Source organism: Bactrocera dorsalis, chromosome 1, assembly GCF_023373825.1.
Source record: "Bactrocera dorsalis isolate Fly_Bdor chromosome 1, ASM2337382v1, whole genome shotgun sequence".
Classification (NCBI taxonomy): domain Eukaryota; kingdom Metazoa; phylum Arthropoda; class Insecta; order Diptera; family Tephritidae; genus Bactrocera; species Bactrocera dorsalis.
The window spans coordinates 91,714,025-91,729,116 of record NC_064303.1 but is presented as its reverse complement, the minus strand read 5'-3'; the positions used below and the strand labels follow the sequence as shown (position 1 = coordinate 91,729,116).

General features: G+C 33.6%; 1 protein-coding gene across 5 annotated transcripts in view; it reads left to right on the top strand.

Moving 5' to 3' along the window:
• The window catches only part of LOC105223796 (CUGBP Elav-like family member 1), a 202,682-nt gene that overhangs the window by 54,889 nt on the left and 132,701 nt on the right, over positions 1-15,092 (top strand). For all 5 annotated transcript variants that reach the window (XM_049446804.1, XM_049446803.1, XM_011201647.4 and 2 more), the window contains exon 4: positions 1,949-2,031. In XM_049446804.1, the coding sequence (XP_049302761.1) occupies positions 1,949-2,031 (83 nt within the window). The remainder of the gene's footprint in view (positions 1-1,948; positions 2,032-15,092) is intronic.

The window sequence follows — 15,092 nt, the reverse complement described above, 5'->3', positions numbered from 1 at the left end:
ATTAGGGAATGTTATGATATACACATTCAGTTGATATCTTTAGTGTGGTATATTTTGTGAACTTTCTGATACTTTTATCGGTAACAACATCTTTTAGGCCTTCACCATCTTCGGTGCTCATTTCAGTACATCGAAATTTAGCATACCAATCCTTGATGGTTGGTTTTCTTGGGACAGTCTCAAGTCAAATTTTTACTTTAACAATACTCTTTGCTTCAAAAAGCAATATTTTATCAATACGTTATATTCCTTTTTAAAGAATTTTTCACAATAATAAAAGCGCTGTCAAATTGAAACACATGACATTTCTAACTAGAAATCATATGGGTTTAATTCTATTAGTGCCATCTATATGCCAAGCCGGGTTCTAATTCTGGCTTCTTCGATTGTTCATAGAGAAAATTTCTTCCATACATATAGATCGTATTACATCTGGCCCAATGACTTCGGCTAATCTCATCTGCTTGTAAATTTGGAGGCACTTCTAGTACGCTTCCTGTCAGTGAGATATACAATTCAGTCTGCGTACTAAATATAGTCGATAATGTCAATATGTCCGCTACAATATTTCGGATTGGAATTAGATTATATTGAATAGAGATGGCAAGTCGTTAATGAAGGGTAAAATTACTTGGATGTTAACTTGTAATTTTTAGCATTTCTAGGCAATCGGTCAGTTAGTCAGGTTTCGATTCGTATATGCAACCAGTGAACTTCCTGAAGTATATTTACTATATGTTCCAATTAAGATTTATATGCAGGGCTATTACTAAGAACTTGCCCGTATTGCTGAGTGGTAACATATTACTCCTCAATGGTGCAGTGTTACTTGTACGAGTACATTTTTCATTTTCCACTTTAATGAAGGCCACATTCAGACTAAAAATAGTATATCTGTTGACTGTGTCGAGCATAAAGAATATAATGCAATCAGCGTTAGCACTGAACAACTTCCGATCCGTGGGCTGGTGAATTTTGGCTATAAGGCTCTATTCTTATCACTAAAAAGTAGAAAATATTGACAGAAGTCAAGCTAAGCAACTCTAATTATAACAACGCTTTGCTTTGTAAGAATGAAATTGTAAACGCTTTGACCTTCAATGTCTGATTCAGCTATAATTTTCTTAAGCTAAATAAGAAAATCATAAAAAACTGCGTATGAAGTTCTAAAATACCTTAGTATGACAAAATTCAGATATTTTTGGTCTTTGGTCGTTTTGGCCTTCAATTCTTTATTCAGCTACAATTTTCCTAAGCTTAATAAGTGCTGAATACGAATTTCTTGAAAAAAAATAATATGAAGTGCCAGGTTGTCTTAGTATGACAAAAATCAGATCTTACCCGATAAACCAAAATTGACCTGCTGTCATTGTACTCTGGTAACCTTACTCTCGCAATATACACACAAATCATATTAATTTATTATAGTATATAATATTTATATATAATTTTTATTAACTTTTAATTATTATACATAAAGTTAAGTAATTAAAATATTAAAATATGCTATCTTTAATGCAATAAGCCACATTAAATTCTAGTGCATGTAATCCTTGTGCGGATGCGATTCAATGTCAAGTGTCAAGTCCACGTATGAGTAATTCTTAGCTTTTAGCCACAGTAATGTAAATGTTGTTCAGTTTTAATTGTTCCAGTTTGTTGCATGCTGTGCCGCATATTATAAAATTAATATATGATTAAATTAATATATAATTAAATTTAAAGTATATACACCCAGTGTCTGCCAGCATTAGAGATAATTAAAGCGCAGTTTTGCATGCGGCGCTTATTTAACATTAATGTCGGCAATTTGTATTGAGTATTGAATTATTTAAATTGACTAATTGCATTTTACCAAGTAGCGAGTATCCATTGTCTTGAACTGTCCACGTTTGTTTTCTGATCTATGTATTTTCGTTCTTCTTTTCCGCTTTTTTCTGTGTTGCAGGGTGCTGTTTTGTTACGTATTATACACGCAAGGCTGCTTTGAAGGCACAAGATGCCTTACATAACATAAAAACACTCGAAGGGGTAAGTACCTAGTACATACATACATAGTGATGCCATTATCATTACTGTTTAGTATTGTTTATCCGCCGCCCCTTTTGCTGTTATGTTCATTTCGAATTTTTGTCTTGTGTGTGATGTGCTCAGTTTACGAAGAGTTCAATTCGTTTTTTTCTATAATACGAAATGAAATTTCAGTATGCTTTTGACTGCAGAGATTCCGCTAGATTGCAAGAGTGTTAATGTGAGAGAAAACGTAAATGTAATTGTATTTTTGTGTTATTTTCAATTGAACGAAAAATTAGCTCGAAATCGAAATTACAAATGTATATGCGGAAGCACAGTGCTTTTATCTGATAAAATGAATGCACAAAAAATAAAAATTGAGAAAATTAAATAATAGTAAATTTTTAGAAAACATAAATATTCTATGTGAGGCAGAATATAAACTGCGTGATTCAAACATCAAGAATTATTTTATTTATTTTAGCAGATCACAATATTTAAAAAAGATTTGTTACCCGTGTTAATTGTAAGTTTTCATAACAAAAATATATATTAATAGTAATATGTAGTGTTTTTCGAATAGTTTTGTCTCTGCATGGTTCACATTTGCTTGTAGTATTTATAATATTATCTGTCTTAAAATTTCGCAAATAATTATTTTTATAAAGCAATAATAATCATCACACATATTATATTACCTATTCTTTGCTTAGCGACTTCAAAGTTGTTAGAGATACATTCCGAAGCCCAATTTAATATTATAATTAAGGGGTTAAAAGTAGTCAGAAATTTGATAAGAAATTAATTAATTAAATTAATAGTTTTAAAAGTAATGGCTGTTTTTGTTGATCCAGTTCCAACCAAAGTTCCTTGCAGTGAGCACCACGATTGCTTGGGGTTACAGTTAAAATATTCAGACAAAAAAATATAGTTTCATTAATAGAAAATCTAGTGTCTGATTTGATTTTTTTTATTTTATTAACAAAATGACGGCTTCATGAACATTTTTTTCAATTTTCAGAAAAAACCAACAGTTAGTTGTTTTTACAAAATCGAAATTAGAAAAAAAAAACAAACAATATATTATGTTTAAAGATTTACATATTTTTAAAGAGTGCGGTTTTCGAGCCACAGTATAGCTTTGTAGAAAATTCATATCAAATTTTATACGCTTGTTTCAGTGGACCCGACAACCCTTTGGTAATGATCAAATAAACCAAAAGTATATTTCGGATTTAATTATGATTTTCAGAGAATATTTGTAAGATATTGTATTTTTATCGAATAGCAAAATTGTGACTACCCTTAAGTGAGTCGCAAGAGAATACCCAACTCGACTGAAAATCCCCTAAAAATATGCAACAACCAAGTTAAGATCACAATTGCCGAACATGTGATGCATTTTGTTTGTTGTTGATATCAGATATTTGCAGTACTTACTGCGATAAACGCTGAAGAATATTAAGGGATTAGGTGGGTTTCAGAAGTACAAAAGAAAAGTATTTTTATGATTTTTTTTTTAATATAAACAATGGTATATTTCAAAAATTTGATATAGCATATTAAAGATACATATCTGAACAATGTCTTCTGAAGTTTTAATATACAAATTGTGAAAATTCAGCCGTTGAGACCTCATTTAAAAACAGCGCACTTGATCGCACAAGTTCTCAAGGCAGTACTACTACTTGGATCAACATGAAAATTTAAAGCAATATTCTAGAAGTGTTGAAAAATTTAATAAGGCAAACAAAAAAACTCTATTTTTTGAAAGTTTCAAACCCTAACCCCTTAAATTCGTATCCTTCCTTTATAGTCAAACAGGGATCGGCATAAATTTCTTCTCACACACCATTTCAGTTGAATTTATAAAACAGGTATATTCATTTTTAAATCGTTTTTTAACTTTTTCAAAACTTTTGTAATTTAAAAATAATTAAAAAAAAAAAACATATTCAGAAAATCACTGCCTTGCCTATGAAATATCTTTTCTTTTCAAGATACCTAATCCTTTCTGAAAAGTAGGCTTTTTCTAGTTTTTTTTTGCCATTTTCTCTACATTAGTCTATTGCAGTCTCTATGTAAGGAAATTGTATTAAAATCAAACACATAAAGTTGCTTTAATTATAGTTGACTTGTCTTCAATATTTTATATAGTAAAAGCACTAAAGAAGTGCTAAACTAAAAATTGATCAGCATTACAAATCTGTAACGTTTGTCAATTATTTTGTAGTACTGCCTTCAAAAGCTGTTCTTCTGTGAGGTAACAGCAGATAACAACTACAAGATAAGGAGTACATATATGGTATTCCATACCAAATCGACCACTTTTGAACCCGACCCCTTTAGATTTTTCTGAAACTTATCCATCATAAAAAAATCGGTTTTCTTTATGTAAAATCGCCATTTTTATTTTTTTTTTTTGTTTTCTATATATTTTTTGAAAAATTCATAACTTTTTTGAAGTTGGACAAAAAATGTTGAAAAAATTCTCAAAAATGTTTTTCAAAGGGTAGAAAACGATGAATAAGTTTCAGCAAAATCTAAAGGGGTCGGGTTCAAAAGTGGTCGATTTGGTATGGAATACCCCATATATTTCTACAAAAGGTACTAGAAAGACTAATTTAGTTATATATTCTGGTATTATTTCAGGTAACTAAGAATTAATTATTTGTTTCAAAATATTTGGTTAAGCTACAAGAAATGTTAAGCAAGCAACGAAAAACTGGTTCTAAGTAGTCAACTTATTAAATGCTCTCAAAAATATAGCATACTTTCAGGCTTCAGAAAACTGCTCTGTGTCAATAGTGAATAGTATAACAATATGGTAGTAGGTATCAACGAACATCGAATTTGTGTGAGATGTCAGTTCATACCATGAAGTGTATTTATGAGACACCGAGTCGTATGAGTAATGCAATAATAATGGAGACTTAACCAAATACATTCATATTTTTATACTTTCATATCTAGAGCACAAGTCAGTGGCGGATCCACATGGGGTGGGGTTTGACAACCACAACTCAAAAAGCGATGAATGACAGTTTGATAATAATTATTAATTGACAAAAAATAAACATATCGATATATGAGGTAAAAAATAATATTAATTCAAAAGAATTTTGAAAGCAGCATTTAATTAGAAATACGAGTGTGTTGAAAGGAAACAGCTCTTAGAATGAAATTCCGGATCCACTACTGGAAAGAGCTGTAAACCTTTAGTATGTACTAGTACTGATAATTGTGCTAATTCATGGTTTTTTAACTGTAAATGCGAAAAAAAGGAAAAATTAGTTTTTTATTATTGTAAATACAAAGAAAAAAAATTAAAAATTGAAAATATAAAGAGTGAATTATTATAACATGTTATGCAATTAGTTCATATAATTTTTTCTAGCATAAATGTGCCAAAATAGTTCTACTAAAAAAGCAATGTGTTCAACCAAATGTTAGATGATAAAAAAATATGTACAAGAGACTATATTTAATTAATTAATTATTTAAATTTAGTCAATGTGACTTTATAAGTTTTTCTTTATAAATGTTTTTAAAAGGTTTTTTGTTTGCAACTGTTTTTAAAAATTTCATAAAATATAAATTTTTCGCATCATTAATTTGCAAGTATTTTGAATGTTGTATCCAATAGCTCTCACATGAGTTACTGTAACGCTGCAAAGAATGCGAGTAATTTTCTGTATGTATTTTCCTTTCATACCAATTTAATTAATTAACTTTACTGCTCTGATATATTTGCGAATACGATTGCAGTGGTGTTCGAAAAAAAATCTTAGTTAGCTTATTGAAATTTCTATCTCATTGTGGCATTCTGTGCAATGCTGAGTTCGCATACAATGTGTCATACATACGTATATTCACATACATATATACAAGCATACATACATGGAATGTATTTGCAACCATTTCAAAAGAATCACTTGAATTCTTTTTCATTAAATGCGTTGGCGAACGAAGTAGGGAGTAAATGTTAACATTTTTTTCGTGTCCATATGAGAACTTTAATCTGCTAGCTATATTGATGTCTTCAGGCGATACAAGGATTTACTAATGTATGGCTTGGCGAAGTATTCTCACTATTGTATTGTTCTTGTAGAGGTGTGAGCAAAAGGGTATTCACCTCTACAAGAACAAGGTGGTACTATCAACATGTTTCTCGTAAAATACGCAATAAAAAACCACACACAGTCAAGAAATCAATTGAAAATTGTTATATTCAGATATTAATACTTTTTTAATTTTTTAAAGTTTTTTGGAAATAATCATTTGATATTGCCTTAAATTTGAGTTTAGTAAGAGCTCAAAGAAGCGTTTAAAGAAAGTCAAAATACAAAATTAACTTCACAGATTATAAAAAAATTATCTAACCGGAATAATAGCAAATATGTTGTGTGTATATGTAGACCAATCATTGAGCCTAAAAAAGCGATATTCTACAGAAAAAAGTATGTTTTTTTTTCAAAATTTCGTAATCTCGAGTAACAAACCTTTAAAGAGGAGTTTAAAAAAATTAGAACCAGGTTAGAAAACTATTTTCCTGTAGAAAATTAAATACTTTTTTAATAAAAAGAAACTAAATTTTTCAAAATTTGTACATGTAATTTTTTTTTTTTTTAATTCTGAAACTCGAGTTCAAAAAATGTCTGAAGTAACCTCTATGAAAATTTTTAATAAGAAAATTATTCTGAAACTGGTTTTTGAAAATTTTCATATACAATGTTTTTATAGGAAATTAAAATTAAAAAAAAAATATTTGAAACTACGAGGTTTGACAATTAAGTAATGAGACTGATTTTAATGCCGCGCTTGTGGTAAACCTGTGACTTTGAAATTCCCTTTCTCTTTTTCCCGCATCTCTCCCCTCTCCATTGATATATGTATCATCGCCCGAAAAAAGCTCGCATGAGCAAGACGAAGGTGAAAACGATGATTATTGCCTTTTTTGATAGCCGCGGAATCGTCCACAAAGAATTCGTTCCAGCGGGAAAAACTGTGAATCAAGTCCACTATTGCCAAGTACTCGAAAAATTGCGAAAACGAGTCAACAGGGTGCGCCCAGACAACGCTCGTAACTGGATCCTCTAAAGGGATCGCCGTGTTACAACAGCCGCCTTATTCGCCCGACATGTCACTCTGTGACTTATTTTTGTTTCCTGAAACAAAATCGGTGGTCAAAGGAACCCATTTTGAGTCGATTACGGACATCCAGGCGGCTGTGACGAGGGTACTCGCAGACATCCCAGTCGAAGCGTTCCAGAAATGTTACAAAGCATGGAAAACGCACTGGAATCGCTGTATAGCTGCCCAAGGGGACTACTTTGAAGGGGATGGCAGAGTAGTAGAATAATTTTCAAATATACGGTTTTTATGGAATCAGTCTCATTACTTAATTGTCATACCACGTATTTAATAAATTCTGAAGATGGAGTTTAAAAAATGTTTGAGGTCACTTTTGTGATTTTTTTTTTTTAATCTATTTTCGTTCAGAGAATTAAGATTTTTTTCTTTAATAAGATAACTATTCTGAAACTGGACTTTTGATATTTTTTTGCATAAATTTTTTTTTGGAAATATGCAATTTCTTTTTAAATAAGAAAATAATTCTTAAACCGAGTTTTGAAACTTTTCTTTTAAACTATATTTTTTATAGGATATATAAGGATTTTTATTAACCCTTGTGTTGCCACCCGGGTACCCGGGTACCCACCGGAGTGTATTTTGTTGAATAATATTTTTTCTAAAAAAGATAGGCTAAAATCCTCTTGGATCCCCATGGTTTAACCGATTAGCTAGCGAATTGTGCATTATACATAGTTTAAATTATTTTCTAACTTCAGAAATGTTATATTTGAAAATAAAAACACGTCTCAGCTACCCGGGTACCTGGGTACCCCGACAGAAGTTCGGCGCAGTTTGTATAATACATTATGATTATAATTTTATTTCATACCTAAAAGGAGTAAATAAGTATCTATAAGATCACTACAACAAATTATGTTCATTTTTAACTATTTATTTATAAAAAATTGCTGTGTATAATAATAATAATAATTTTATTTTGCGACATGAAGTTACAAAAAAATTAATGAATTTTTTGCTTTGTGCACAGTGAAATATAAGTAATAATTTAAACAAGGAAATTTGAATAACTAAATTTTAAGAATTAATTAAAAATTTAAGAAAAATGAAAAATTACTCATTGCAATGTAAACATTTAGAAATGTTCACCGAAAGCTGACCGCATACGGGCTTATTGCACTCAACGCCGGATTTCAGTGTCTTTCGGCGTTTGCGAATAGGCTGCTGCGCAAAGAAACTGTCGACTGGGATTTTGGTAGAGTGGTTTCGCATTATTTGCTGATTCGGGACACGCTCTTCGATCATCGGCATTGATCATTCTTCTCACAATTGTCGAAGGAAAAGTCTTCGTCTGTCTGTTTTCTTGCAAAGCATGCTGCAATGTCGAGGATGTTGAAAAAGAAAGCCAACGGTCATTTACACGTTCGCTGTTGGGTGGAGTACCTCGTACACATTTGATCCATGGTGTCAACGCCAACTTTTGTTTGATTATAAAACAAAATCATTTCTTGTTTTTTGTGAGCTGCATCAGAAATTTCATAATCATAGTGCATCGTACTAATAAGAATTACAGCTTTGTTTTTCTTTTTATTTTATTTTATTCATATTTTATGTTTATTTTACTCATATTTTGCATTAACTTTTCGATAAAATTAAAAACCCATCGTGGTAAATAAATCGTGTATTTATTTTATTTACATTACCTCAAAAACTGTGCTTTCGGTAAATCCTCCATCGTTTTAGTTATCTGAGGTATATAAATAAAGTACAATTATCTTTACTTATCACTTCACAAACTTTTTTCAATAGTATTGCAATTAATAAATAACTACGAATATCGATAAGTAATGCACACACGCTAACGAACTATCCACACTGACTGGAGTGACTCTAGTGAGTCAACGACGGAAACTTAACTATACCGCTTATATTCGTTTCACGGAATTCTGGAACGTACCTGAGGTACAAAGCAATTCAGAGGGCGATCTGTTTCCCCACCACTCGAATTCCACGCAACTGGCCTTCGCAAAAACGAGAAATTTACGTTAGAGCAGCGCGCGTTTTATTCTTGATTTAGGACTATGAAGGTGTCTGTACATAATTTATATGGTACATTCAAGTAGAAATACCTTTCTCAAATGTCAATAAATAGATCCTGTTAGAATGCACTCAATTATTTTTACGTATAATGCACTTATACGCACGAATTTGCGTACGGGTACCCGGGTACCCTGGGCGGCAGACAGTGTGATTATTTTTGGGTGGCAACACAAGGGTTAATAGGATCATAATTCTGAAAGCCAAATTTTAAAACTTTTTTATAAAACCATTTTCGTAAAGAAAATTTTAAAATTTAGATTTCAAAACCTTTTCGTTGAAGAAATTTCAAAGTTTTTTAATAATAAGGAAATAGTTCTGAAACTGAATTTCTGGAAATTTTCTTTTTAAATATTTTTGTAATATGTAACATTTTTAGAAAATAACTATTAAACACGAGTCTTGAAAAGTTTCATTTAAAATATTTTTTTATTAGTAAGATAATAATTCTGAAAGTAAAATTTTTAAAAACTTCATTAAAACCATTTAACTGTTGCTTCTGAACGTGAATCGTTGATATATTAGATACAACACTCCTTACCTCTATATATATTTGGAAAGCACAAGGAATTTATATAAAATTAGTGTGTGGTGGCCGTCAATAGCGACCAAATAGGGATATCCAGAATATTTTCAGTGTCTTTTTTTTTGTGATATCACAAATTCCAAAACATAATTTGCCTTTGTCTAGTTAAAAGTTACAAAAAATATATCTACAGTCCAATATCAATGCTTTTCCACAGCTTTATTTCACCACAATATAAAATAACCATAAAATTAGCCATTAATTCCACTTAATGCTGGATTATTAATTGTTGGCTTAAACAGCACATTAGCAGTTAAGCAGTTTCGAACATATTTTGGTAATTAAATTAAATGTTTTTTCGAATCGATTTTTTCTCTCACCGACACACAATGAGCACGGCACGTGCATTTGATGGTTCTATTGTTTAAAGTTTACACATATGTGCATAAGCATGTGTGTGTGAGTGTTGGTGAGTCGGCAAGCTTAACATACAATTCACATTTGACTGTCATTTCAGCTGTCATGCAAAAACAAAACTCCACTTTATTTGACAAACACAGTGTGACTTTTGCTGAGCGTAAATACTCCAATGCAATTAGCTGTCAAAACAGCATTTAAATGCAAAGTAAACAACCTGTGAAAAATCCTTTCAAATACTACAAGTGTGCACACACCCACTCACACACTCCTGTACTTATATCGTATACAACTACATTTACATAGCCAGACAGACAGAGAGAGAGTCAGCTGCAGAGATTTGCTCCAGCGCCGGCACAGGTGGAGCGCTACGAAATTCATTTACATTTAACACATACAGCCACGGGCCATATATATGTGTGTGTGTGTGGGAATAAACGCCGAACCGAACCCAAAAATAGTAAATACATTTGCGCAAATGAATTAAGCATACAACTGCCCAGTGGGAAAATTGAGAGAGTCAAACAAAGCATTATTTGGGGTCTCGAAAATGGTTGAAAAGTGGGTTAATGGAAACTCATTTCATTCCCAAAGGCGATATTTTTGTATCCAAAAATTAGGAATATAGTTAAAGAAAGGGGTATCTTGCCACTTTTTAGTTACCGATAAGTTAAGTGATTGTCAAATCAATATATTAAGAGAAGATTTCGGTCAAACTTTAACGTGTTCAAAGAGCCGCTCTCATAGGCATCCCTGGAACACTACGGAATACACCAATAACAGCTCTTAATGCCATATTACACATAGCACCCGTGGATATTGCCATCAGCTGCATTCCTGCTGTACGGCTCAAGGAATTTGGGCTTTTGAAAGGGTCCGAATAAGGACACTCGAAAATTATCCCATCGTTCAGTTTTTCCTCTGCTCACATGCCGACGAGAGATTAGTGGAGTCTTCCATGGATAAGTCGAAGCTAGGAGGGAAGGTCGGAGGAGAATCTTCTGTAAAAGGCTCTTAGTCAATTTTAGCTGCAGGATTACGGACCTCTATATTTTGTAGCAGGCAGTGCTATTAAGGTGGCGATAGACGTACTTGTAAGATGACAGTATCTTTCAGATGAGTGCATTTTCACTAAAAATAGCTACTAGTTCCAAGCTAATTCATCATCTGACTCCTTTGAGTGTGTGGTTCTAGTGGAAAACGCTGGCAACTGCAAAGTTGATGAGCTAGACAGAAAGGCATCCTTGCCCCGATCATATCGGAATGAAACCGAATTGAATCTCCATTGGCGTCTTGTAATCTAGCACTGAACCACAATGTGTGCACTTACCAGGCGTTGGTCGACGAACTGATCCCGGGCGACGGCAAGATCCATTTTTGCTAGAGTGGAACGCAGATCTTCTGAAGTACTTAACCTTAGGAAAGTTAATACTTGTACAACCGCAATAATAGTGTGGGGTAATTACTGGACAGTGTCCAATAGTCATATATGCGGTAAGGCTAAAAATTTTGACGAACGTAAATTCTCAAATCTGTACGGAGAAGGGTGAAGTAGCCATATCTAGGCACTTTCTCTTCCAATTCGGCAAACCAGGAGCCGAAACTGACAAAAGCCGTCGCCACAAATTTGCAATAGATTCAGAGCGCTTAGTTGATTTGTGAGGCCTTACGATATATTATATAGAAGTTTTAGGTAACACAACGGGTCAACCTACAGAGCTGTTCAAGTGAGAGCCCTTTTAGAATTGACCACTTAATCTATCCTAACCCTGGATAAAACTCAGTCTTAGTATCCAAGAACCCCGCTATCGGAAAAGAAATCTCTTGGATGCTGTCTACGGTACCTCTTCAACTTTGAAGGGGACTGACAAAATCTGTCTAAAGAGCTTACCACTTGCCGTTTGCTACTACCACGTAGAAGCTGAGACATTTGGCATCTCATAAGTTATATTCTGCATTAACAACTAGACAAGGAACTGCTGATGGCGCGATGAATATCGCATTGGCTCATTCCGAATCCGAAATCCAAAAGGGTTTTCGTTTGATCGACGAAGCATGGATCCACTGGTGTACACCACAGATTTCGGAACAGTCGAATCAGTGAACCTCACCGGCCGAAAGGCTCCGAAGAAAGCAAAGAATTACCGGTCGACCGAGAATGGTAGCCACCATTTGCTGAAATTCGGAAGGTGCGGTGGTCAAAAGGGACTCTACTAAGCACTCTTCTTACCTGAACATCAAATCGACGCCGAATTGCATATAAAGCAGCCCCAATTGGCGATGGAAATATAACTTATGCCGACGCCATGGCCAAATTGGTCCAAATAGGTGCAAACTGATTTGCCATCCTTCATATTGTCCAGATTTGGGAATCGCTGGACGAGGTCCGAACAAGAAAAAGTCACTCAAATTGATCAAATGATGTAGTTACCCATAGTCTTGGGTTTCAGATCGACAGTTGGATAGAAAACGTTTGAGAACCGCTGGATCAGGTGCATCAAACTATAATGAGACTCGCCAGTATTTAAAAATTTCATTTATTTTGTGATCCAAATTATTATAGAAACACCCACGAATAACTAAAACCGGTATATTATCTAAAAGAGCCCTTTCTACACCAGTTGCAAATCAGTTTGATTTCCTACAGGTTATATAGGCATTCGATAAGTGCAGCGTTATTTAGTTTGGAATCAGATGCACGGAAATAGTGAAAGCTGCACGACAAGTATATGCCTGTCAGTTGCTTTAATGAACATTTTAGTTATTCCACACACACACATACACATAAACATACTTCTGTATGGGTGTGTGTGTAAAGAGTGCGGCTGATCCCAACAAAAGCGAAGATACAGCATTTCTACGCGGCAACAACGTCACACAGCCAGAGGAGGAATTGATTTTTTCCGTTGACGTGCGAGAAAATGTCAAGCTTTTAATGCATGTTTGTCATTTCGATTATTTCAGGTAAATTAAGTAGCTCCACGTACAGGCAACCACGTACATACATGTATGTATGCGTGTGTGTGTGTTTGCATGCATTTAAATAATAGCACACACACCCACACTGTCGTGCTTGCGTAGCCATTTGTTGGGGTTTAATTTTACTCCGTAGTTAACGAATGAGTCGGCAGCTGCTGGTTACTCACAACACCAACACAGTCACACACACACACATAAAGGCTAGGTGAGCGCTTGTACAGGTATATACTCACACTCTCACCAGTGTTTAAGTGCAGTTGAGTGCTAGGGCACGGACTTTTCAGTGCATAAAAAGGGATTGGAAATGACGCCACTTGGTCATGGCTTGTGACGCAAATGTGGGCGCTGCCCGAGTATTATGCGAAGCTGACCATTGGTTTGCGCAATTACACGTGGCATTGCACGCACTCAATTTAGCACACACACATACATACATACATGCATTTATATAAAGTAGTGCCTGTGCTGCTATGGGTTTCTATTGGCGCAGGGTACAACGTGTCGTATACGCAATGTTTTGTTTTTTGCAGGAAATGGCAGCGGCTAAAGTCTATTCCACACCATATACTTCGATTTTCCATTAACAATTTGAATATGTAAATCTGTTTACAAAAACATTATAGCAACACTGGCACTCTACTTACTTAACACATACTACATACATGTATGTATGCATATTCACGTGTGCCTCGGTGTGTTTGTAGCGCTGTGGCATACGTTCTAAGTTTGTATGCGGTTATTTGCATACAAGTGTCGTACACTTACAATAGGATTATGCCCAGTAATTGAATCAACTAATTGCCTAGTCATTAAGCAAACACATAACCGAGCTTTGAGTACATCTGATCAACGCTTGTTTATGTACTCACAAATCACCGCATATGTGTGGGCATTAGTGTGTGCGTATGTGTAGGTATTGGTGGCAAATGTATTGGCATGTGTTATGTTTACTTAACAACACAACCAAGAATATTATAAATACCTAGAAAAAACATTTTAAATTTAATTTAAAAATTTATAAAATTAATTGCGTTAAATAATCAGGCAATAAAACTAAAATACAAGTAATAAAAGTAAATGCCATGAAGTTGATTGCAGAAAAAATGAGATTTTGAAATATCGCTCTAAAATTTGCACACACACTTTTCTCTCCAAGACGATGCTCATATGTCGAAACCGCCACTATTGGATTACTATTACTGACAGCTACGAGTATATGTCATACAAATTGAACGATTAAGTACCTGCCTTATAAGAAAAAACTTTTTTATTTGACGCGATATCTTCACGAATTTTGGTTTAGGTTATTTCTAAAGTCTATGCCATTATATATGAAGAAATGGTCTATATCGGACTATTATAGAATATAGCTGTCATATAAACTGAACGATCAAAATTAGGCTCTTATATGGAAAACTTTTTTATGCGACGAGATATCTTTACGAGATTTGGCGTAGATAATTTCCAAAAATAACATAAAGCAATCTGAAGAAATTATCTAGATCGGCCTACTATAGCATATGGCTGCCATACAAACCGAACTTTCAAATACCTGTCCTTGTATGGAAATCGGACAATTATAGCATATGGCTGCCATACAAACTGAACGTTCGAAAACCTGTGCTTATATGGAAAACTTTTTTATTTGTCGAGATATCTTCATGAAATTTAGCATAGATGATTTTCAAGGACAGCATTAAAACATCTGATGAAATTTTCTAGATCGCACTACTATAACATATGGCTGCCATACAAACTGAATGTTCGAAAACCTGTGCTTATATGGATAACTATTTTATTTGACGACATATCTGCACCAACTTCGATATGGATTATTATTAAAGCCATCATCCGATATATTATTTAGATTGTATGTACATATATACAACATATCATAAAGTCGCCATACAAACAGGCCGAATACAAAAAATTCTCGCATGGAAACTTCCTTATATGTATGTATGTA